The following is a 26,483-nucleotide window of genomic DNA, read 5'->3' on the forward strand; positions in this document are numbered from 1 at the left end:
ATTTATCACATTTCTTACTTCCTTTTTTTGTATTGGATAAAGAAGGACAAACGCGCGGGGCAAGGGGGCGAATTTATGTGAGGTAGACGAGGAGCGAGTTATTGGCCGATAGAGAGGGGGCAGAGCGAGTGGGAGCAAAGAGGGCAGCGGTGGGGAGATAGGGTCGGCGCTTTGCGGTGATAGTGTCCCGAGGGGGCACAGAGGGAAGAGAACGAGCCAGAAGGCAACGAAGGCGCTGCCCTCAGTCGGTCGTCCGTTTCACTATAGTCAGCATACAGAGAAGAGCGAACGATTGACTATACGTGGTCTCTGGCTAAGCGAGCACTACTCCGGTCTCCGGTGTTCCCGTTTTTCGAGGGAAGGCTTCGAGCTTCATTCTGCCCGCTCTTTCGCTCGGTCGCGAGCGAGCGCGCGCGCATTCGATTCGACTCGACTAGGCTCGCACTCGCACATCCGCGCTTCGAAATAGACGGTCGACTGCGAGAGACGAAGAGAGAGAGAGAGAGAGAAAGAGAGACGTGCAGAGACAGGCGAACGAGCGCGTATACAGCCATCGAACGCGGTGATTCGTACGGAGGCGGACGTGCGATAGAGCGTAACCGAGGCCGTTTCTCGGGAAGAAAAAAGACTGTACGCGAGACGACGCGACTCAACGCGATTTGTGCATCGCGTTGTCCTCGTCGTGTTCTCGTGGTTGCCGCGAGCATCGTCGATGAAACCGTCGGCGGGAGTTTACCGACGTTCGAGCGTGGACTCTTACCGCCGTAGTGCAGACCGTCGAGAGACAAGAATATTGGGAACGGTTACATGGAATCCGTCGGTACACCGTGTTCTGGCAGATGAGAGGATCGGAAACGTTGACGAATAAATAGAGCGAGAAGGGGCGAGAGAGCAACGCACGTACCCTGCGGAACGCGCGCGTACAGTCTCGTTGCGGCAGATCGAAGCACGCGAGAACCGTGTGTATTCCGCGAGAGTTGATTCGGTAAATCGTCGGTGCATACGTGCGACGTGCGTGTACGAGATCCGAGCGGTGGGGGAAGACCGTCTTTGCTTCGCGGACATCCGGCGGGGAATCCGCACGCATTCGCATTCTCATTCGTACGACAGCTTCTCTCATCGGACTGAGGGAGAAAAGGAGAGGAAGGATCTGGCGCCGAGGGAAACACGGCGGTCTCGAATTCTCGGGAGACCGAGGGAAAGAGAAACAGAGAGAGAAAGGAGGTTCCGAGTGTTCTCGGCTCCCGTATCTTGAGCGTACTCCTTTCCGACAGGCGCATAAGCTCAGAACACCGAACCGTTTGAACGACAATAATATAACAGTATCGCCATTATCGTCGTCTGTAACCTTATTTTCGTAACGTCAATTCCCGTGCGTGACTATCCGCACACAACCGTCGAAATTTTCGGTACGAATAATAAGGGTGGTGAAAAGAGGTGGAAGGACGTGGCGGAAGAGAAACAGAGACGGAACGAGAAAGAGAACGATCGCATCAACGAGGGGGAACCGTCAACGAGCAAGGAAGAGCGAACCAGAGAGAGAGGGAGAGAGAGAGCGATACACGCCGAGTGGTGCTGCTCCCTATTGGCGACGTCGAGTCGCGCTCCCCACCCGGGACAGTCGAACGAGGTCCGAAGGCGAGTTCTCGGCGTGTAACTACGGTGATTTTCCCTTACCAGAGTGTACGCACGAGACCTCGTAGCAGAACAGAGCATTTCGTACCCGCGTAAACATTATTACGGCGTGTTCGACTCCACGCGGATCCACCGGTAAATATCGTTTCGGTGACGTCGTTCTTGGGAGCACGAAGAATACTCTTACGTAGAAATCGAAAAACGAGCGAAAGGAAGAAGAACATCGATCAGACAGAGAGAAATCGGTGTGCCAGTGCTAAACTACTCGTCGCGTCTCGCTGAATCTCTTTGACCCGGGCACGCGTTCGTGACGCTGCGTGTGTGCAGACCGATCGTGAACGCGTCCCACGCGTGTGTCGCGTATCACCGCCGCCGGTGAAACCGAGAGAATTCGAACGAGGCAGAGGGTAAAATAGGATTTCTCGCGTGGTCGGTCCTCTCCCGAGGCACGCGCGGAGAGGGGTGCACCATCGGATCGCGAGAGAGGGAGCGTGCACCGACGGCGAGCGAGGACAACACACACAGCACACCTTGGAACAGCGACGAACCGTGTGAGGTGCGGTGAGAAGAGGAAAAGAGGAGGGACACGATCGGAGAGGAAAGGAAAGAAACCGCCAGAGTCCGAGATACGCGGCTTCGCAGAGGATAGAAGATCAGCAAGGGGAGGAGGGAGCGAGACGGAGCACGCGTGCGAACGAGCGACGGAGACGGGTATAGCGTGTGGAGGCGCTGCTGCTGCGCCCCAACGGCCGTTCCGAGAAGCTCAGTTATCACAATGGCTTCCGTGAAAGACACAGCGACTTTCTTCGCGGAGGGTACCGCGAATCAGTTCGAACACGTCCTCAAGCTTTATCCGCAGGCGCTCAGACTGAAGGCGGATCGCAAGACAAAAAAACCCGAGGAGCTGATCAAGTTGGACAACTGGTAAGTCGTTCGAAAGCTTCAGTTCTATACCGTGGACACATTACGCCCGACACTCGGGCCCTCCTTTTCAACGAGGGGCTTCCACCACGGGCACCACACGGGACAATGAACCCGCGGCGCGCCAGTTGCCACCGCGTACCACCGCATGCCCGTCTACCTCGCGTATGCGTATGCGTACGCGGTACGCGTACCAGCTAGCCTACACATACATGCATACGTGTGTGGCTGCCCCGTCCCGTGGCTGCCTACCTTCCTGTGCTTGCTTGTGCCCGTGCCCCCCCCCCCCCCTCTCCCTCCCTCCCCCCCCCCCCCCCCCCCCCTCTCTCTCTCTGTCCCTCTCCCTCTGTACCCGTGTAAGCGTACCGTTCCTTTCCTTTCTTTTCCCTTCTTTACCTTCCTTACCATTCCATGTTCCCGTTTAGCCCCCTCGCGGAACCAGGCACGATTCCAGATAACATATTTACCCACCCCGATGTCGCGATCGGCGAAGATCGCTACACTGCTGTGATCATTTCGAATCGGGAGATATGTAGTTGCTCTATACCCGTCACGTGTCGTCTAGCCCCGGCTCGATTCTAACTCCACCATTTTTTCTTCTCTCTCAAATTTTCGCTCCGTGTCGCGGTCTCGAAAAGTTTTTCCTAACTCGCTGCCTGAACTGATCCTATCGGCTTAGTCGTACTAATTTACTGCCAGCTCATCGAGGAAGTCCCGACGTTGCCATTACGCGGTTAGCATCTCAATATTCGATACCCGCGCAAATCATTGCATTTACTCTCGGTAGAGCCTTTCTAATGTCAATATTTCGATCAAGGGACGGAAAATAGCTACGCTTTTTGTTAGATTTTTCGAACGGCTTAGGTCGATAGCGGGGCAGATTCGCCCGCGTCGGTCGCGCTGGCAACGATGCCAGTGAAAGAGGCGACTCGCCGGCGTCGCTTTCACGGCGACGCTCGTCTACTCGGTTTCCTCGAACACCATCGACGAACCTTTCTCCACTCTTGTTTTCGCGATCCCTTTTTCGACACGCGACCCGATTTGTCGGCGACCCCGTTTCTCGTAAAAATAAATAACCGCTAGTTTTCGAATAAAGGAACCAGAAGCCTCTTCCAGCATTCTCTCGCTCCATTTACGATTTCGAGCGAGATTGGTTTCATTGAAAACGAAAGTATTCTTTGGTTGGGCCAATCGATCCATCCCGGTAGCTCAACTCTATCGTTATCGCCACAGATAGCGTGCGATATTTACTCGACTTCGAAATATCCGCTCGTCGATAAACTATACGTAAACGTCCCTAGAAATCATGAATTCGAGCAGGATATATCGCAATGAAAAACAGACAGTTATTGTAGCGAGGGTTTCTGGCGAGCTTCTTATATCCCTGCTGCACGTAATTCTCGCGTTTAACGAACCCGAGTCTCGGAGATCTGTAAGTAGCTAATTTACTATGGGGAATCCGATTTGGCTGGAACCTGCTAAACTTTGAGATTCAAGCCTGAAATCATACCTGGAATGGGGATGGTTCTAGCGGCGAGACGCCTCGGCGCGCGAGCTTCAGTTCCTCCGGCGTCGCGTCGTCTCGCGCCGCGCCGCACCACACCGCACCCGTGTCTGCCTCAATTAATTAAAGGCAGATTCGAGTCTCGTGGAATATCGCGTCGAGGCTTTTTAGACTTTCTTTCTCGACGACAAATCGGAATCGAACAATGATAATGGAATCTATTCCACTTGCAGTTTACTGTTCAATTGTTCCTTCGCTTCCACAAGCCCAGATATCAGTATCTGGAACCCAGAAAGTCATCGCATTGTGATTCTAATTTCCGGACAGTACATCGGACATCGCAAGTGATTTTACTTGAAAGATTTGACCGTCCGTTTCGAATCTGTTTACGTGTTCGGCATGCATATAGAATTTTTCTTATTCAGATGAATAAGAGAAAATGAACGTTCACTTTGTCTCTGCGCAGTTACAGTTTTATTGTTGTAGAAAGGGTGAACACGTTAAAAATTGAACAAGCGTTCGGAAAACATCGATTTGTGTATTCTTCTCATAGAAGAATTGCGACCAATGTCTCCTGGTGATAAAGCGCTGTACACCATTTTCGCGACCAAGTTTTTTAGATTTTACGCGATCGTTGTGGTACTTTACGATCGCTCTTTCCTCCGTTTATTTTCCCGATGCTGTAACGGCCGGTTGTGCAACGCCACGTGTTTCTCGTGGTCGACGATGCTCTCACAGTTTTTTCGCATCGCAACGAACCAGCGCGTCTCGTAAACATCGAACGTCAGCCAATAGCCCGTTAAACGAGGTGGTAGGCTCGCCTTAGGAAGAACGTCAAAACAATTTTAAGTTGGAATACCGAGTTCAAGTATCCTCTATAGTACATTCCAATAACGACAAATCTGAGACCGCGTTACGCTTCTGCGACCACGCCGAATTCAAGGTTTCCTTGTCCCGCGAAAACAGGAAATCGTAAACCGCAGCAATCTTCCGATGTCCCACGGGTTTTGGAGAGTTTGTTTTCATACAGAGAGGAAACTGCGACTCTCGTCTCGTTTTATCGAAGAGGAAAAGAAGAACGCGCGGTAGTTTGAGAAACACGGACAGCTCTTTGGAAACTTGCAAAGTAGAAAAAGCAGGCGACAAAGGCGCGACGAAAAGCGTCAAGGAAAAACAAGCCTCATCGAGTTCTCGCGAGACACAATCCTCTTGCTGAAGCGCGGCGATTGTGTCAAGGTTGTTTTTGCGCCGCGTTGCATTGCGTTGCATTGCGTTGCGTGGAGCAGAGTGAAGTAGTGTGTCACAAATCACGAGCGCCCCTTGAAACGGTTGCGCGAGCGTTCGGCCTCAAAAGATTTCGTGCTTGCTCGCGAACAGGTCCGAACAACTAGTTGGAGGCGACTGAGGGACGCTCGCGATTCGGAAAGAACATGGGGTTTTGGCTTCGAAATCGACTCCGGGAAGTTTTATTTTGTCAAGTACGAAAAAATTATCGCGAGCTTATCTCTGCCCAACAGTAGCATCACATCTCGACCGATAAAGCTACACAGGAGATCTTGCTCCAGTCAGATTGGCTCACGAATTTTAAGCACGAAATATTTCAGGATAGTTTCTTTTGCTGTCCGCAGTTCGGAATTTAACGTCGATCAGCTTGCTCGCTCGCAATCCATTGATCGGAAAGATCGCGGAATGCGAGTTCGTAATTGTGTTGAGCAGCGTACAGCGATAGTCGATTTGTACGAGTAGCGTGGTCTCTTCCAAAGGCAGGGTGCGCGAATAACAACGCGTGTGAGCGATAGCATGAACACGAGCACGCACGCGACTGCTCGTCATTCAAGGGAACACGTGTCCAAGTGTCGTATTATTGTGAATGAAATACAAACTATCCGTAACTAAGTTTAGCTCTTCGGCCGTACAGCTGATCGGGGCGACCTCCGAAAACACTTACCCACAATAAAAGCACGCGGAGAGAGCCTTGCTTCTCTGCCCCCCCCCCCCCCCCTCTCTCTCTCTCCTCCTTCGTTCCCGTTGTCTTCTCTTCTCTCATTGTCTGTCTCGCTTCCGCGCACTTGGAGAACAACGGCGAAGCGAAAACTTGTCCCATGTCGATGACCCGAATAATAGGAACAAAGAAAGGCCAAGAAGGGAAAAAAGAGGAAACGTTACTTGAATATCGGGTGTTTTCTCTCACAGACGGAAACCAGATTCTTGAAAAAGGATGGGCACTTAATCCCGATCGGGCGGTCTTTCGTTCTGCGTTAGCTAGTTGACTCTTTAAATCCTTTGGAACGATTCCTGATCGGTTCCAAGTAATGATGATGAATAATCGGTGACATCACTATTCGTTGAAGCACTTGATGCCAAGTCGTCTCTTGAGTGTCTTCGGAGAATCGTTTCTCACTTCTCTCACCGATTTCGCAAATTAAGCATCGACGTTTTTTTCTGCTTGCAGGTACCAAAATGAGCTTCCAAAGAAGATCAAGTCACGCGGTAAGGATGCACATCTTAATCACGAGGAACTGGTGCAAACAATGAAGTGGAAGCAAATAGTGAGTATATCGAGATTCTGTTTCAAAGTTTAGGAACCAAGATTGAGACCAACTCGTTCATGAGACGATTGCACTTGTTTCCAGCGTGGCAAATTCTACCCCCAAGTATCCTACTTGATCAAAGTGAACACGCCTCGCGCGGTTATGGCAGAGACGAAGAAGGCGTTCAAAAAACTTCCGAACCTTGAACAGGCGATCACGGCTCTCTCAAATTTGAAAGGTGTAGGCACCACGATGGCGTCAGCCCTGCTGGCGGCGGCGTCGCCGGAGAACGCGCCGTTCATGGCGGATGAATGCCTGATGGCGATACCGGAAATCGAGGGCATCGATTACACCACCAAGGAGTACCTCAACTTCGTCCAGCACATTCAGAATACCGTCGAAAGGCTGAACAAACAAAGTGAGTGCCACCTCCCCCCATTGGGATCAATTCTGCGACTGCGGTGTCTACGTTTTGATCCATTTTTATGCCGATTCTACGACACAATATAAAAATGTGTGTCATCTTACTGATGTTTGGTTCTAACTTGTTAGCAACATATTTGAGTATTCATTTTCTTAGCTTTTCTTTTGTTATTTGGTCAGTCTTGAACTGGAGAGTACAGTGGGTGTAGATTCTGCATTTTTTGGTTGCTGTAGGGTTTACAGAGTAAGCGGCCGACTAGGTTTAAATTTTGCCTTGGTATTTGTAATTTGTGGATTCGAAGAGAGTGTTTTGTGATCGAGGGACGAGGGAGCAAGGTCACTTTACAACAAGATATCATAATTGTTGGTTATGAATTGCTCGGTTGCAGCGACAAGCGGGAAGACTTGGAGTCCGCATAGGGTGGAACTAGCGTTGTGGACACACTACGTTGCGTCCGAGTTGAAGCCGGAGCTCCTTGACGGTATTCCAGGTTCGACGGAGAACGGGAACTCTCATCCGCCGAGCAACGGCGAAGCAACAGAACCGTCGGATGACAGCAATCAGGAAGTGGCGGTGAACGGCAAGGAGCCAGGCAGTATTGATCCGGCGGCCATCGACGAGAACAGTACGACTACATCGTTCACTGAGGACTCGATGGACAAACCGGCAACTCCGATCACAGTAGCGGTCGCCAGCGAAGACACGAATGACTCCCTCGCCACGAACGACAATGAGGACAGTAACAATACGCCACGACCGACCGACAGCGAGGACACCGAGGATTCGCAAGACGCGCAGGAACCGCCCAGCAAGAAGAGCAAGAAGTGACCCACCACCAGCCAGGGAGCCACCAATGCGAGCAACAACGTCAGCACCCTCGTGTCGGCCGCCAATCTAACGCTGATAGCAGCGAGGCGCTTCTAAAATCCGCCAGGGTCACTGATCAGGGTCAAGGATAGTAGACCTTGTAGCTACCATCGCACCATCACGATCGTTTCTCGATGACTCTCCTTCGCTTCTGCTCTCTCTTTCTCTTTCATTTTCTCCCCGTCTCTCTTTTTCTTCCTCATGTATACACACTCATGCTCTTCTTTCCTTTCTCATAAAAACTCTTCGTTGGTCTCTTCATCTCTTCTCATCTCTCCTTGCACCACTGATGATTTTTTGAGTAGCTTAACTTTAATCTTAATCCGTTCCGCTGTTTCCTACAAACTCCGTTCACCTCTATTCATTTTATTTTTATATGATTCTCATGCTTCATGTTCATCAACCATGCACCTCTGTCTCCTCGTCGAACATCTTCATACAATTTTCTTCTCGAGATTCTTGTGTAAAATAGAGCATTCTCGTACACACGATGGACTGTTACACGCGAAGGCACCTCGCTGATTTTTAGATCAATCGGAAAACCTCCCCTGTCGATCGGGGGCAGAATGAAAAGTGGTAAAGCTCTCGGACCAACGTTTCGAAGATTACACATGCGGACTCGACTTTTTCTTTAGCTTATAGTTTATTTTGCTCCTTCTCGACGATTTCTATTAACGAAACATCAGTGTTTCGACTATATGCGAGTCGACGGAGGAAAACACTCGAGAAACCGCGGAGTTTTTCCTGCTTTCTTGATTTTTTCCGTGCGTATTATCTTCTGTGCTCTCGGCTCGTCCGAATGAGGCGATCTTGATGCTGACTTTTTCAGCGGATTCGTTCCCCAGCCTCTTCTCTTCCCCCCCTCAACATCGTCCTTTCTCTGCTTTCACGTTGTTCGGTAGTGAAACGACCGTAGCCTTTTATCGACGAGAACGATAATATCATTCCTTTGTACCATGATTTGTAACGCGTGTTCAAGGCTGCCGATGAATTACGAACGCGAATCGAATACACGTTGACACGCTTTTTTGGGTATACACGTATATAGCATATATCTGCGAGCGTATTGCATTCTATGTGTGAATTGTGTGCACCAGTGCGTGTATGAGGAAGACGTAAAGAAAGAGAGAGAGAAAGCGCTAACGCGCACGTGTTGTGTGTATGTGTGCGTGAGAGATAAGGAGAAAGAGAGAGATATAGAGATAGAGACGCGTTCTGAAGAGAAGACAGCGAAGACCGTAAAATTAGATGATAGAGAAAGAAAGATCGAGCAACTGATTCCGTGACCAACAAGAGAATTATAAGGCGGTACACCGAACACACAATGATAATATTAATATTAATAATTATTATTATAATTATAATACAGAATCATTACCATAATTTATATACCTAAACGAATCTGCATGTCAGAGCGATGCATGAAGCAAAACCAAATACCTTGTAAGTAAAAGAAACTTTAGAAGGAAATAAAAGTAACGCTTTTTTGAATCCACCAAGAACGAGAGAACGAGTGCAAGTGGCGGCAGACCTAGAAAACTACACACTATACACTCGCATGTTCCACACACCACGTATATATATATATATGTATATACATATATATATTGTATGTATATATGTATACATACAGGGTGTTCCAAATTTTAATGTTCAAACTTTGTCAGTGTATTCTATGGCACAAAGTAAGAAAAAAAATGTTATGTAAACATAGGTCATATAGAGCTTTGTTAAGAAGTTATAACAAAAATTCCGAAGAAGAATAGTAATCAATTTGCTGTTACTTAGATCAACACTATTGTGTTTTTCAGTCTGTTTATGTAAGCTATGTTTATTAACTGAGGTCACCAAACATTGAAATGAATTTTTTCCAGTAATGGCTATTAGTGTAAAGGATGCGAAGGATCGCGGCAGGGTACCGAGGCGATTACGTTGCGGTCGTGACTTCAGGCTGTTTTTAAGATTTAGCGAAACTTTCTGTTTTAATGAGATTTGTTAGATTTAGTATTTTAGCTAAAAGTCCCAATACCCGTTGACGTATCATGAAACCAAGCCAAGCGCGGACTGTTAAGGGTCTTAGGTAAGCAACGAATTTTTGTTATAACTTCTTAATAAAGCTCTATATGACCTATGTTTACATAACATTTTTTTCTTACTTTGTGCCGTAGAATATACTGACAACGTTTGAACATTAAAATTTGGAACACCCTGTATATACATAACAATTGAAATACGGAAGCACCTCATCTACACGCGAGACGCGGTATCAACATTCTCGTGTCGAGGTTTTCGTGTACAGGGATTTAACTAGTATTTTTGCAATTAATTAAACAGTTATCGTCGATCGTTCGAGCGGACACGAAAAAGAGCTCTCGATCGACGCGATGGAATACCAATAACGACGATATCTTGATAATGTTCAAGATACAAAGAGACGAATCGTACGATTCGAAGGAGTACACTATACGTACTATACGGAGATATTTAACGCGAAGAGATTGCGACCGGCTACAAAACACGGAAAGAGATAGACAGCAAGAGAGTGAAAGTGAAAATGCGAGAGAGTGCATAATAGTTTGTGTGTGGCCCGAATATGGGAACGAGAGAACGTAAGCGTGTGAAAAAAGAGAGAGAAAGCGAGTAATAAAGGAAAATACAAGAGGAAAAGAAAAACCACTATAACTTGATCGAAAAAACGTTCATTCAAATTTTATAAATATACATATTATATAAATATAAATATATATAAATATATATTTGTAATTTAGAACACTGAGCGGCCGAGTGGCTGCCCTTTAGTACCGAATCCTATTATCATTTGACACGCGGCCGCGCTTCTTTCGCCTGCACGAAAGGAAATTCGAAACGGAGAGAGCTGGGACACAGAGGAAACTCCAGTACAGTCCGGTGCATCGATTGTCAGTTTGTCGTCGCATCCCTCTCCTTTAAAACACGGAAACGAACCAGTGTAGAAACACAGAAGGGCAAGAGCAAGTCGAAGACAAGAGGAGAAAGAGTATAAAACGGAGACGCAACTGTCGTTGATGATCAATCTACTCAATAAAAACTGTAGCGAACAGTTCTATTTATTTACCATCTAATTTATTCAACATCGGTTATTTCGTTGGCAAATAATGATACATTTATGCATATACATAATCGTGTGCAAATTTACGAAAGGCGTTGATGATCGATGAAAGAACTACGTTTATTTGGCGAACGATATATCGAATGGAAGATAAAAGCAACTTGTCCAAAAATCAATCAATGCGCGTTTATGAGCTAAGACGAGTATCATTACGATTATTATTATTATTCTATTATTATTATTATTACTATTATTATTATTATTATTATTATTATTTTAGTACATCATTATTACTATTACTCTTAGTACTACTACCAATCATAGCGAGAGAGTATAGTTTTTAATTGTCTTATAAAGACAACGGATTCAAGCGCAGCGCAAAAGAAGCAGATTGTTTTTCGCGCAATACATTGAAACACATTCCACTTCTACACACTTGTACGTACAAGGATTTTTCTATTTTTTTCTCAGTTATGACAATCTTTTTTCTTTTGAGTTTGCCAAAGGGACAACTCCGGCAAAAGTCTGCATTGATTATGAAAAAAAGGGATTGTTTGTTTGTGTGATTGACGCGAGACTTTTTTACGCGACCGCTCTCTTTCTCTTTCTCTCTTCTTCTTTCTCTATTTCCCTAGAAACATGTTTTTTATTCTTAGTTCTCTAGGCGAAGCGGAGATTCGAGCGTGTTATCGCGATATTCTAGTAAAACCGAGATCCATTCCTAGGGTGTAAGCAGATCGGAGAAGCTTGTGGTTTCCACGGCTCCAGGAATTCACGGAGAACGTCCGCTGTGAACGGAAACGGGAATGTTTCTAATTTAGAGACATTCGCGTGTTAGGTCCAAAATCCGTTTAAACGATCGATGACCGATCGGGACCGCCTTTATTACTGCCATTTACCGTAACTAAGAAGCGATCACAAAATGGGCTGCTTCTCCCCATCGTCCGTTTCGCGGTGGTCCGATTCCCCCCATTATCGCGCGTTTCGCGTTGCACCTAAGGGAATCGTGATCGCGCACGCGATTTTGCCTTGCTTTCAACATGGATCGCGACCACGCGGCTTTCAATCAGATGGTTCCACATAGTCACATATCCCACCGATATGCACATTTTCCAAATTCCTTTTGATCATAGCACCTGACTCAGACCTAGCCCTCCGTGCCCCCATTCTCTCTAACTTTGTATAGAGCGCTTCAGCGATCGAACAGTTTCGTTTCTCTTCTGAATAGCGATATGTAACTCTTGGATTAATTGTAAAGTAACGTGATGTCATTACGAAGTACGAGGTTAAATAAATTATTTGAAAACGTTATGCTCTGTGCTGTTATGCCCCTGCCGAACGGGCGCGTCCAATGGAAACATTGCGATAGAATTACCGCGAACTCGGTCGAGGGAAAATGAAACCCGCCCACGCCGTGTTTACGTCCTCATTGACGATCGCAACGTCAAAACATCGTTATTTTTTACAGCAGAACATCTTCACGGTAACAGGAACGGGACCAACGCGATGCGATTTGACGGAGCGAGGGAGAGCGCTGCGTTCGAGGTGCAACGGATCGATCCCCCTTTCATGTCCGCCTTTTGTTAATTTTAACATGCGTTAAAATTCACTGGGCTGATTAATCGTTTCTCCGTCGAACGCTCAGTCGAAGTTGTGCCGATACTGCATCATAGTCTCGAATGGGATTCCTTCGTCGTTCCGTCTTGTTAAGATCTTGTTCTTTATCAGTTGCCCTCCACTTGATGAATTCGACTAATTCATCTAACTTTTCTGGATTTTGTTAAATCCGTAACGAACGGAAATGTTTACTGTTCACGTATAATCTTGAACAAATCAACCATTATGTCCAAAGCGGAGATTATTTTTTCTAAGCTTTCGCAAAAGTCAGAAACGTGGTTACCGGACGCGAGCGAGGAAAAGGGAATCGAGTAAAGCGTTTACGGTTTCAGGGTTAATAGTACCGCATGCTGCTGCAATTACGCGAACGATTAACCGAACCCACAACGAACTATGCGGCGTGGCATGCGGCCCAAACAAGTCGGTAATCGATTCGAAATTAATCGGACCTAAAAGGAGCAATTATGTATCGTGTTTAAGGGAGAACGGCCGATGGCAATTCGGTCGATTCAACTGTAACGAATCGATCGGACCGATCACGATTTGGCAGCTAATTGACTGGTAAATTGGAAGCGGAATGGCTCCGATCAAACAGACCAGTCGAAAGTGTTCGTTCGCGCGTATGTGGCTGTGACTGCGCAGATCGCAATCGGCGACGGATGCACTCGACGTGCATTCGAGTGGATTGATGAAGATCACGAGTCAGGGGTAATTACTGAAGAATCGTCCCTGCAGTTTCAGAAACAGAATTTCAAAGGTTCGTCCGACAAACATTTCTGTGGCGCCTTGATGCCCGGTTGGGAAAGTGAAAGCGATTTCCCTGATCTCCTCGACTTTCCCTGAGCAGCTTCATGAAACGAACATAGTCCTCTTCGACTCGAATCGATCGAAAGTCGTTTTGTCGTTGAGAATAGAAATAAAGCCAGCTAGGAAAGTTATTGTCTTCGTGGAAAGAAGCAACTCCCGAATGCGTTCATGGCGGGACGTGTCTAAAATTAAGGAAAGAAGCTGAGTCTTGCCTTGTGGATTGATGCCAGAAACGCAAACCTCGCCAGGGAAGAGAGAAACTTTCCTCCGTGGGGAATGCTGCTCGACCAGTGGAATCTTGGCCGGCACCGGTTGCTAATCATCTTCCTCGGGAACAGCTCGAGCTTTTGAAGAATCCACCGGAGATTCGATTCACCTCCTCTTTTTTCGAAGGGCTTCCAGATCTCTGCGGATCGCAGGATCAGTGCCTCGGATCGGGGACCATCGGGATTTGAGAGATAGAGAGAAAGAGTAGAGGATAGAAGCGGAGTAAATGGGTTCGGCAAGGAGAAAAATCGAGGGATTGATTCTAAATTCACTAAATGAGAAAGAGAATTGGATGCAGAGGTACGCGCGCTACGAGGTCATCGAAGTCGTTCCAGTGACCCAGTCGACTCTGGCACGACCTTCGAGGCGATATGCGTTCACCCATTTAAACCATCCTCCCACCTTCTGTCTCCCTCTCTCTCTCTCTCTCTCTCTCTCTCTCTCTCTCTCTCTCTCCTTCTCTCTCTTTCACTCACTTTCACTCACTTGTATCACGAGGAGAGCTCACGAGTGTACGTAGCCGTGTGTACATACGGACGAACACGGATAGTGCCGAGGAGGAGGTGCAGGAGGTGCAGAAAGAAGTAAAGGAGGGGAGTGGAAGCGGGCGAGGGCGCTGGAAAGGGAATTCCGAGCATGGTGTTCGCGAGACGAAGAACCACCGGCAAGCAGAGCGAGAGGGAAGGTGACGAGTGTATACACATCGACGGACAGAGAAGCAAAAGGAGACAGAGAAACGCGGCTAGATAGAGAAGTTAGCAAAGCATCGGGAATGACAGAGAGAAGCTGTGAGAAGGAGAGAGAAAGAGGGAGAATGGCGAGTAGCGCGGGAGTCGGAACGATCGAAAGAGAAGGAGACCAAAGACAGAGGAAGAAAGAAGCTAGTCTACGGTCGGGATTGGGGCAAGAGATTGTGTACGAGGAGGGGACGAGCGGGACAGAATGCAACAAAGCACCGACAGGTCGTGTGATACGCCGTTACGTCACAGACGGAACAACTGGTTGCCTCATGGGGAGTTTGAGGAGCCCTCTCGTGCACGCGCTCGCCGCCTCGACGCGGACGCGGACGCTGAAAGGGAGAGGAGAGAGGACAGACGAGAGACGAGAAACGATATACACCGGATGGGGGTATTCCCGAGTCCGCGGGACAGCGGGGGAATCCCGCAGGCGTCAGGAGGGAGGATGATATATACAAAACACAAGGTCACGAGTACGGCTATAGGAATCTCTCTGTAAACACGCGGTGACGTAGCGAGCACGTGCTACGACGTTACCATGGCGGGGACGATTCGAGGGACACCCTCCACCCTCTGCACCCGCAACCGCACCCGGACCAGCACCCGTTTCTGCACCGTTCTCGTTCCGTCTTCTACTTTCAATTCCTCTTGCCGACTCTACTCGACTCACACTCTCTCTCTCTCTCTCTCTCTCTCTCTCTCTCTCTCTCTTTTTACTCTGATCGAGAGAAAGAGGACGTTTCTCTGCCTCTGCATTTCCCTTTCGGTGGATGGAAAGGCAACTGAAATCGCGAAAAGAACATGCAGAAAAGGAGAGGAAGTCCATCCACATCTAATGCGTAATGCTGTCATGAGATTAAAAGATCCACAATGACTCACCATAGGTATAATAGGCTGTTTTTATATGCATTTATGGCATAAATGAGTATATGAAACAGAAAACAGTAAAAGTGCCAGAACAATTGAATTCGATGTTATTACTGATACGTAATTCATAGTTCAGAAGAAGAAACAAATTACCTAGTGTCCATATTTTGTAACCGATACACAACATTTCAAGATTGCATAAAGATCCGCAAGCTAGCGATGATCGCAACAAAAAGGAAGTAGGGACTGACTTTTAGCAAGTCGTTAGCCTCGAGTAAACGAAAGGAAGCGAACAAGGAATTTCAATATCGTCGGAGTTTCATATTCACTCCGGTAGACAGCAATCTTCCGTTCGCTACGCTAGTATGAGATTTGTTAAATAATGGAACACGTAGGATAGTCAGTTAAACTATTCGTAACTCTCGTTCGTCAAGCAAGGTATTAAAATATGAGAATAACGGAAGAATAATATGCCGTTACAACGAACTCTCGAAACACAGCCCTCAAATTTTCCCCAAAACTTCGTCTCTCTGAATTTTTCAAGTCGCGTGCTAACGTATTCCGTTGAGCTGAAGAAAAGCGTCCAGGACCCGCTTTCCCGCTGCGATCCCCGAGGGTCAGGGCTGTCCCTTTGTCGCCCCTTTTCAATAGTGTGTCTGCCTGTCCGCCTGCATGCCTGCCATGCCTGCTTTGCCTGTCTGCCTTCCTGCCTCAGCCTGCCGTTCGTCCGCTTGCCTGGCTCGCCCGCTGCTCGCCAGCTGCTTCCCTTTCTGGAAGAGACGTTTTTCAAAGTCCCCTTCGTGCTAACGATCACCCGGTCTCTTCCTAGCCCCGATGCGAAACGCTTCGAGGGTCGAAAATCCTGCTGGGAGATTATTTTCCCTTGTTTTTCACCGCCTCATCCTGTCCCGTTTCTTCGACCTGGCCTCTCAGCCGGCGAGCACTCTCCGGAATATTGCGAGCAGATATAGAAGGATGTATTTCTTCTTCCCTCGATGAAAAGACTTTCCCTTGCTTTGGTCACGGTGTCGTTACAACATCCACAATCGAATTGATCGATCCTTCCTTGTTAATAAGACCGACGATTTTTAACGGTTTCGACTGAAAGCCGTGACCGATTCTACGAAGAAGGAACTCGACACGAACCTTCGATCCTGTCCGGAAGGCACAAAGACCGGGAAGCGGAACGACGATGAATTATAGAGCATCCCTGACTTTCCTGTTCCAAGCGTCGGTCGATATCCACTTTGCGGAGCTAGGCGATGCGTACCAAGAATCGATAACGTCATGCATTATCGATGTGTCTTTCTAACGACAATGCCAACATCGAATTAAACTAAGACGTCGAGTCCCGTGACTTATCGAACCAATTCGACCGAGAATCGTTTCATATATTCGCATTTTTTCTTGTTTTTTTGAAAATGTTCGATGCTCGGTGCGACCAGAATGACGTCGCCGATTATCTGGTGGACTGCAGCCGCAATATTTCTCTTTTCGCTGGTGCGTTCAATGACCTTTTGCCGGGATCGATATTTCGGCTAGATAGTCAAGCTAAATTATAAACGGCGGATTCTTCATCGCCCGCCTGCACGTACCGTCGCGCATAGCCAACGATCAATATTTCTAATTTACTTTTCTGGCTGGGACGCGATGCGATACGACAGCCAACGTTTCCTGCGAAATTATATGACAACGTTTCCTCGCATTTTACCCATTAACTATATTGTCGAACGAGAATCCCGCCTTCGGGTGTCGATTTGAAATCTTAGCACTTAACATCGAGCTACAGGACTACTTTGTAAGAATTTTGCTTCAGAAGGAAACACGTGCTGTTGGACAAGATCTGCGTTATGCTTATCACAACGGTCTCATTAGTAACACCTAAGGCAAGTTGAGTGGACCAAAGGAAACTCGAAGTGCAACTGGCAGCGGCGAAGAATGAGCAAACCAAACACAGCAACCACGTGCACGTGTGTATCTTACGTGACATATAACTATAAGGTTGCACGAGTACACGCTGGCTTGCACCGTTGGTGCACACGGACACGCGGATACAGAGGTACGCGCGAGCATGAACGCGAGCGAACACGCGTCTATGTATCGAGACGTGTACGTAGCAGTGCGTGTGTCCGTGTATATGTACACCATTGACCGGGATATCGTCTGTCTCGGGATGAATGAACCATTACGTCACGCACTTGTACTCTCTGATCCCCTTCCGCCTCTCCTCCCTCTGTGCTTCTCCTCGTCCGTCGATTCTGTCTCGGTCTCTCTTCTCTCGTGTTCGCGTTATGTTATGTGCAGTGTGTACCGTGTCTGCCTTCGGTTCCTTCCTCCTTCCTTCCGTACCTTCCTTCCTTCCATCGATTAGCAACGGAATTTCAAGCGGGTAGGGAAGGCGGCGATAGAGAGCTATAGTTTCGATTGGAGGTCAACGTATCGCGGTGGCTCAGACACTCGGCAGACGTGTCTGCTCTGTAAAACCTAGTGGGACGAGGAGAGGACGAGGAAAGGACAAAGAGACCAAGAGCGGGGAGCGTGCGGAGTGCAAGGCCGGCGGAATCGCTTTCGTTGCACCACTGATACACTTTCCTGCCTAACTGCACTCCTATCTGTGCCCGCGGCCAATCTTCCCGTCCTCTCCTCTCGTTTCTCTCGATCCTTTTCCCTTTCTTTCTTCTAGATAAATCGCTCCCGTTTGGAATCAAATGTAACGCACGGTCGTTAGTAAGAAAACGTAAATTAAAAAATTATTATTTTTCTCCGATCCTCAGAATACGAAAATGACAAGGTTTTTTCTAGTACATTAGATTTTGGTATCGGACAATACGTAATCGGTAATCGATGTTTAACCTTCTATAATAGGTTCCCGAGGTTCTCGACCGGGCTCCTTCAAGTTGGGGTACAACTTGGCCTTGTGACCGTCGCTGTTCACTCTGCCATGGAAGTCTGGTTTCTTCTCTTTGGGTGCACTCCGCTGCAACCAAATGTCCAGTAGACTTTTCGGGGCGTAAAAGCCGCTTTTGAGCAGTTGTTTCCCTAAGGACATCGAGGTACTAGGCGGTGGTGACATCGGCGAATCAGTAGTTGCTCTTATCACGCTGGCTCGAGCGGTCCCATCTTCTTTCCCAAACCTATGAAATACGAAACGAAGTAGCATATTTGTTTTTTTTAACTGTTCGATTGAGATTATTTACCCATCCAATTCACGCAACGCCTGATCCAATTCGACCTTATCTTTGTCGTCCTTGCTCCGTATGTCGAGGAGACAAGTCAGAACTTCGGAATGAGCGGCGGAATTGTTGGCATGATACTTTAAGAACGTTTCCAGTTCTCCCCACAACAACCTATAATGTTCTTCTCTGCGTACACCGCCTTTCCCGCCACGTCCGCCGCCTATACTAGGCAAAGGCAGTGCCTCGTGTTTCGTTTCCAATTGTAATAAGCTGAAAATCACTTGTTTGCATTGCAACACCTCCTCCGCGGTAAGCTCCTCTTTCACCATTAAGTCTGGCAACGGGTCTATCAACTGAAAATCAAAAGTAAACGCTGATAAAGACTAGTCGGCGAAGTGAAATGACGAATAAGTTCCATAAGGGTGTTAGTTGCAACGGAATTTACCTGTTTCAAGTTATACATAAGTGTACTGGAAATCGTGATTGGCCAGTATTTTGTATGCCTTTCCAATCTTGACCGCATTTTCTCTGCTGGACCTTCGCCGTTGCTATTTGTACTTCGTTTTAAAGGCACTAATACGTTATTCTTCATGAGCTTCCCGAAATCCTGTGAGAAACGCAACCGTTATCGAGAGAATAAGACTGTATTGCATCAAATATATAACTTACCGTTATTCTATAATCAGTTACTCGTCCACCACAACCTTCGCTGATAGACGGTGGATCTTCTAATACACTTCTGGCAGTAGACAATGTGTGTATAAATATTTCTCCACCATGTGCAGCGAGTAAATGAGATATAGTTTTTCCTCCACTTTTGCGAGCCATTTCAAGCATCACAGATCTACCGTTTAGCAGAAAATTGATCAAGCAAGACGACGGTCTACTATTTACATCCACCGGTGTGATTCTGTGCATGGCGGTGCAGTTTTGCATCTCTGCTGCGCTACAGCCTCGCGGTGTACACCATTTCAATGTTACCGTTTCGTACTCCGATCCTTCTTCGAATCTCATGAATGTCTTAATTAGAGCTGAATCTTGCGGATTGCCTACAATAACCATACTATGGTATGTTTATGGATTTTATATTTATTATCACAATCATATTCAGAATCAAAGTACCCTTCAGAATAGCGGAATGCGCTGCCGATGAATGAAATATTTCGACATCGTAATTGGCAGAAGAACTGGCATTCTGTTCTTCCTTCATGGGTATACCCGTAACCGTTGTACTCGCCAAATCATAGTGAGATAAGATCAGATGAGATAGTTTTGAATGCAGAGCAGGTGCCTTGATCGAGTGTACTTCCACCGTCAACAGTGGTGAAACCTAAAGCAAAATGCTCTGTATAGCATATGGAGAATTTGTAGCAATGTAAATACTGATACCTCTCTAGGTCCCTGGCTAGTAACTTGCGACTCTATGTTGTTAGGAAATATGTTCAATATAACTAGATGGCAATAATCCACAGGTATCAAACTGAAAAACATAAAAAAATTAGATATTCATTAACTTCCAACAATGATTTTAAAATATATACTGACTGATCTGATGCTAAAGCAGTTTTATTCTCTTGAGCCAACTCGTTGAGGAATATATTTTCTAAACTTTTCATATTGCTGTTGTCCCTTGCACTGGTAATACATATTACTCTGCCCCTGTTCACGAGTTTGCTAGCATTCTCATTTAACGATGTCCTTTTTTCGTGCTGAATTTCTGAACATTCGTTGAGAGTTTCTATAGCTACTCTTAAACCATGTATTACAGAATAATCTTCTCCAGGCTCTGGGGTTTTCGTTGGAACTCCCAAGATAGCAGTGCCATTCATGATCTGTGTTAAAGAATTTGTTTTTAGAATATTATTTGCTAAGATATGTTAAGAACCAAAATAAAAAGTCCATGGAAGCTTACGTGATTTAAATTCTGCTGTGACGGGCTCCATGAGTTTAATACGTAAGCTGCTCGATCGGTTACTACAAATCTTATCTGTAATTAAGTCACAAAAATATGGGTAATTTGTTTTCGAATTATACAATCTTTCAAATAAATTAACCCAAAACGATGTTATACCAATTTTCCAGTTGGGAAGAGATCCCATACTATGCGGCAATATTCTAATGAGGCTTCTACACTGGTAGTCCACAAAGATTTACAAACGGGTGCCAAAGGGATCAAATTTTGTCCGCGACTTTTTAGGAAATCAAATTCTAGTGGAGATTCAGTAGATATACCAAAATATGGTGTATGATCCAAAACAAAAATTGTCTTATGATTTGCCGGATACATTCTTCTATAACATTTTAAAAATTTGCCTACTTTCGAACATAATTTGTCGTAAACCTATTATTTACACATTTCTTATAACCTGAATAGTACATTGAGGGCCTCACATATTATAGGTTAGAATACACGACACTACGAAATCATTTGTAGTTATTTTCTTATAATTATGTACAACAATATTATAGGTACGTAAAGAGAATATGTAAACATAACATATACATATCTGCATTATTTTGTAATAAAGTGTCATTTTTTATAACATAAACATTGTATTAATATCTAAGTATAACTGTTACAATTGTATCTGTATAGTAAATCAGTTAAATCATTTCTGTTTTTACGAGTATTATTAATTAATTCGTGATTTTCATACTGGGGCATTGTTACATTGAACCGGAATCATAAATTCATTTCTTATACATACATATAACAACTAGTATGTTAACATTTTAAATTTCCCGGTCTAAGATAAGTGTACTTCCGTTATTTTGCGAAGTCGAAGTTATTTCCATATGTTAACACGTGTAATCAATTAACTTTTATAATTTTATATACAGTATTTCAAAAATTATTATTCTGGTCTCAAAATCAACAATTTCGAGTCTTTTTTCTGTCGAACTAATTATTTTGTTAATCTCAGTTGATTGAGTTGTACTTTGTGCAAGGCTCACAACTTCCTTTCCGATTGGAAGTCTCCTAGTGGCATTGATAACGTAAGTGTTCCGTAACATTATAACTATTTATAATAATTATTTCTCATAAAAAAATAGTAAAAATCTTATTTACAAAATTCTAAACTTGCAGAGGTTAATATTTATATAAATTTAAGTACGAGTAACGATAGTTACAGCATATATCGAAATATTTAAGCCGCTCAGTGCACGTGGCGTTGTTTCTATAAAATTTTGATAATAGAAATTTAAAAATATGAAGCTTAAAATATTTAGTGGCTTCATGTTATGTTTCTAATAGTTTAATCTTTGCTATTTGCGTTCTTATATACTGATTATATTTGAAAATTACGTTCTTGCTTTAAATTAGGAAGTGAGGTTACTTTCCTGTGAAAGTTGATTTGAAAATAATACCGCAATAAATTAAAATTCAAGTTAAAAGTAAAATTCAAACTACATCATATTTATCTGTTTATTTCTCTTTTATTTAGGTTAATCGTAAGTTAACCACAACGTTAAGATGTCAGGAGGTTTAGACGTATTGTCTCTCAAAGAGGATGATGTTACTAAAATGTTAGCTGCATTTACTCATCTGGGTGCAGAAAATGTTAACTTTCAGATGGAACAATATGTCTACAAAAAGAAGAACGACGGTATGATCTATTTTAAAATAGATAAATAAATTTTTACTTAAAAATATTGATTTTAATTTCTGTGTTTAATTTAGGAGTTAGTATTATCAATCTCTGTCATACGTGGGAGAAATTGCTGTTGGCTGCACGTGCCATAGTTGCTATTGAACATCCCAGCGAAGTATTTGTCATCAGTTGCAGACAAACTGGACAAAGAGCAGTTCTAAAATTTGCTCAACACACTGGAGCTACACCTATCGCTGGTCGTTTTACTCCTGGTGCTTTTACTAATCAAATTCAGGTCATTTATCTTCTAAATTTTACAAGATAAAGTTCGTTTTAAAATTCAAAGCTGGTTCCAATTTTCATTCAGTACTTAAATAATAACAATATTCCTGTAAATATTGTGTGCCTTGTACATATTGACTTGATTGATGATACACAGAAATTATTTTATAAATTCAAATAGTTGAATTGCTGTATAATTATTTTATAATATTTGTTTTCAGTCTGCTTTCCGTGAGCCACGCCTGTTGATTGTTACTGATCCATCCACTGATCATCAACCCATCACAGAGGCCAGCTATGTGAACATTCCAGTCATTGCTTTTTGTAACACGGATTCTCCTCTGCGTTTTGTCGATATTGCTATTCCTTGTAATACAAAAAGTTTACACTGTGTTGGTCTTATGTGGTGGTTGTTAGCCAGAGAAGTTCTCAGATTGAGAGGTTCTATTGCTCGCGAAAGTAAATGGGATGTAGTCGTCGATCTGTTCTTCTATAGGGATCCAGAAGAGGTTTGTTTCATACCAGTGGAACATGATTTTATGTTTCAATATCGTTTATATTATTTATTCAAAATGATGAGAAAGTAGTCAGAAAATAATTTGTTGACATTATTTAATTATGGCTTAATCTTTTCTGAGTAAATTTCTTTTTCTTATCTTTTATACTAGATAAGTAATTAAGTAATAACTGAAGTTTGTTATTATTTTAGGCTGAGAAAGAAGAACAGGCAGCCAAGGAAATCGCCCCAGCCAAAGAATTTACAGGACCTGTTGAAGTTGCAACTACTGCAGAACCTGGTTGGGTAAATGATATTGAAACTACAGTACCAGTTCCAACAGAAAACTGGGCCGATGATGTTGCACCGCCAACTGCAGCTGCACTTCCAACTGCAGGTGCTGCACCAGCTTTCCCAGCAAGTGGAGATTGGGCTGCTCAGGTAACAGCAAATTTTCCTCCTTTCTAACAGTAAATATCTAATACATGGAGTATGACTTTATTATATTATATTCTTTCATTTATACAGCCTTCTGAAGAATGGACTACTGCACCAGCTGCCACAACCCAGAGTTGGGGAGGTGCCTCACCTGAAAAGTGGTAATCTTATTCTCTTTGAGAATTGAATATGACACACTTTATACGACCCATACAATAAAGTGATTTAAAATGAACCTCACTCTTGTTATATTTCTTTAATCATCAATTTTTACATGAGAATACTAATCTACCTTATGCTCGCAATTTGTAACACAGAAGAGACTGATTGTACGACATGTGTAGGTAGCAAATAACCTGAGAGTGTCACTAACTTCGTTACTTACATATTCGTTTTACTTATTTCAAGCATTTAATAGATAAGTATTCGTATGCAAAAATAAATTATAAATTATGTCTGAGAAGTTAAGAAGTTAATTATTTGTGAGACGCTGTCAAATTATTTGGTGCTATCTTGGTACGCAGCTTGCAATAATTATTAATATCTATTTAAAAACGCAAAAAATCCGTTCAAAAACTGTATGTGAAAGTAGTAGCTAGAAGTACACTTTATATTCTTTAGTTGCAAGTGTTTAATAATTTATTAATGAGAATTGAATATTCTTTCAAGTTAATATATTAAAGAGACTCATCGGCTATCTTTTTTTTCTCCGTAAAATGCATAAGTCTGTATAGTATTGTGCTCTTGTCATATAACTCTACGTGCTTATCATACGACAATAATATTTACCACGGAAATCGAAGTCTGATTTGAACTAAATGTTTATTTGAAGTGTTAACAGAAAGGATTAAACTCAGAAAAGAAATCGAAGTCAATTGAGAACATGCAACATTGATATTGACACAGGGAAAAAATAGAGTCATCACGGTCATAACAAATTTCCTTCAGAACATAAACAAAGAGGTAATCAGAAATAGATAACTAAACTAGAATTAGCAGTAAATTTAGAAAAAAAAACAATAATAGATAAAAGGTACAAATTGTTTTTTATAAAATATTCAGGTAGAATAAAGTGAAGTAAAGAATGTAAGATTTAAGATGTAAAATAAGCAGAAAGAGAGTTAAAGACTGAAATGTTTAAAAATCGCAGATTATATTATACAACGATAGAAACTAATGTATATAGCTTGAGTACAGTTAGGAGAAAAAGAATTTTTTATATGTACATCTATTTTTTTTACATTACTTTTATAATATGTTCTGCTTTACGATGTCGCCTATTTTTCTCCATTACTTACAATTTCTAATCTATCCTATCTACGCTATATCTATCAACATTTTCTTGTTTTACACTCAAAAGATGTAGAAATGTTTAGAAAATATCTTTCTTAACTTTAGTTTCTTTCTATAGATTCCTTACAATTTCATTTATCCATATTTTTCTATAAATCTTTTATCTATCACTCCAATTGTTATAACTCGGACTTTTTGTTTTTGCTAAGTCTATATTACATAAAACTGGTCCACATATCCCCAAAAGTCTTTGAAGTTTCCAAAAATGTAGGTGATACAAAGACATTGTAAAATTACGGAAAACTAATTTATAAATCTGTCACCGTAGATGGTATTACCATTGTTTCTTTTGATCCTTGTGGCGCAGTGTCTTTGTCTTCTTGAGGGTAGACTCTACAGAGACATCTAAATGATAGATTTACGCTTCTCAAGTTTTTATCGTTATATGTGAATATTTTTCGATGGAAAAGAAGTCATATGTCTTAAAATATAAGGTCAAAATTGATGGCGACGAAGTCAAGGAATCCAGGCGTTATTATGCCATTTTGAATGAAATTATGAGAACGGCGCGCTCCTATGAGCTCCTCTTTCGAATGACTTATTTCCCATCGAAAAATATTCACATATAAGGACTAAAACTTGGGGAACGGATTCAGGCATAGTTTTTTGGCGTCAGAATTCACGATATCGATAATGTAGAGTAAAAAGGTTGACAGGTTTAGTTACACTGGTGTTTATAAGGTGGCTCTTAAGTAGAAGGACTGTCAACGTAGGCTTGGAACAGATGCAAGCTTGTATTGTAGTTATGTCGGTTGTAATTCGCTTAACTACAGTACGTGTAATTTTTGCATGCATGCAAGCATGGTGTTTTAGTTCGATATTTTTGACAAATGGAAACGATGGGCAGTTGCAAGCAGTTGTTCATATTTATACATATACGCGACAAGTATACTTTAGCCCTACGTATCATTTAAAATTGCGATTAAATTTGAATACCAACCGTAAAGATTTAATATATTTCCATGTTATACAAAAAATAAAAGGAAATTGGCTAGAAAATATGATAAAATTATATGTTTGGAAAAGTTACTAGTGAATGTTATTATTTAAATAATTGCAAATATAAATTAAATTTTAAAATATTGAATGAATTGAACAGCTATATTATTACGCCTTTTTCTACAAATTATCGTAAATTTTTTAAAATGTGAAAATATAAATTGATAGAGTTATTCTATGCGAAATCTGACACTGTTTGTAATATTGTTTGAGATCATTTGAATATGTTTGTTACGTTGCGAATTGTGCATGCATTTTATATTTATGAAGGGCTTCAGGTAGTTTACAACCACTCGCAATAAACCATCGGACTTACAGCAATCGTCACCAGATGTGGCCATAAAACTCAATTTCGTGCCCCAACACTGACCCTTTATGAACAATAGACCTGGGAATTCCCAGGTGTTTTACTGTCTCGCCACCTTGACCGCTTTCTACGCGCATTTATTTTTGCATAGCGCATGATTGTCATGATTTCGCGACGATCGTGTGATTTAGTACGAAAAATAGACGATGACAGTGAGCAGTCGCGTGATCAGTCGTAACTTACGTAAAGATCCTAGTTACATATATTTTGTAATAAAAATTTTGTTAAACACAATCCAGTTCACCCTTAACTATATCCTCAACGTATTAATTATAACTTATAAAAATAACTTATAATAATTATAATTCTTAACCAACTCTTTATAATAAATATTATCTTGCCATCGATTCCAAAATAATTTTCGAAGATGATCCTACAGATAAAAAAAAGGGAATGATTGCATTTTTTCACTTTGATTTCAATCACTTAATGTAAACGCAGAGATGAGAGTATAGCAGCTAATTGTGCAGTTATAAAGAAATTTGAGAATTTTATGACACTTGTAGCGGCAAGT

The 26,483-nt window shown here is 43.4% G+C and overlaps 3 protein-coding genes across 4 annotated transcripts; 2 read left to right on the forward strand and 1 right to left on the reverse strand.

Annotated features, from left to right (window-relative positions):
• The first annotated feature begins 290 nt into the window (after positions 1-290).
• On the forward strand, positions 291-10,634 carry Amun (protein amun). Its single transcript, XM_078178458.1, has 4 exons — positions 291-2,559; positions 6,513-6,609; positions 6,694-7,009; positions 7,404-10,634. Exons 1-4 carry the CDS (start codon positions 2,411-2,413, stop codon positions 7,841-7,843), a joined length of 1,002 nt encoding a protein of 333 aa, XP_078034584.1. The 5' UTR covers positions 291-2,410; the 3' UTR covers positions 7,844-10,634.
• A 7,355-nt stretch (positions 10,635-17,989) lies between these two features.
• Positions 17,990-20,879, reverse strand: Asun (integrator complex subunit 13 asun). 2 transcript variants are annotated; one of them, XM_078178123.1, is made up of 10 exons: positions 20,808-20,879; positions 20,513-20,732; positions 20,354-20,428; positions 19,987-20,273; positions 19,831-19,921; positions 19,564-19,771; positions 19,111-19,490; positions 18,887-19,048; positions 18,463-18,794; positions 17,990-18,399 (listed from the first exon to the last, which is right to left on the reverse strand). In XM_078178123.1, the coding sequence occupies exons 2-10, from the start codon at positions 20,726-20,728 to the stop codon at positions 18,114-18,116; spliced, it is 2,037 nt and encodes a 678-aa protein (XP_078034249.1). In that variant the 5' UTR covers positions 20,729-20,732; positions 20,808-20,879; the 3' UTR covers positions 17,990-18,113. The 2 variants fall into 2 exon arrangements, with proteins under 2 accessions (XP_078034249.1, XP_078034248.1); XM_078178122.1 differs by having other exon boundaries at positions 20,513-20,841.
• Positions 20,880-21,299: 420 nt separating this feature from the next.
• Sta (stubarista 40S ribosomal protein SA) lies at positions 21,300-23,490 on the forward strand. The gene is made up of 6 exons (XM_078179003.1): positions 21,300-21,438; positions 21,888-22,049; positions 22,124-22,329; positions 22,538-22,825; positions 23,026-23,253; positions 23,341-23,490. The coding sequence occupies exons 2-6, from the start codon at positions 21,917-21,919 to the stop codon at positions 23,413-23,415; spliced, it is 930 nt and encodes a 309-aa protein (XP_078035129.1). The 5' UTR covers positions 21,300-21,438; positions 21,888-21,916; the 3' UTR covers positions 23,416-23,490.
• The last annotated feature ends 2,993 nt before the right edge of the window (positions 23,491-26,483 follow it).

This window comes from Augochlora pura, chromosome 4, assembly GCF_028453695.1.
Source record: "Augochlora pura isolate Apur16 chromosome 4, APUR_v2.2.1, whole genome shotgun sequence".
NCBI classification, from domain to species: Eukaryota; Metazoa; Arthropoda; class Insecta; order Hymenoptera; family Halictidae; genus Augochlora; species Augochlora pura.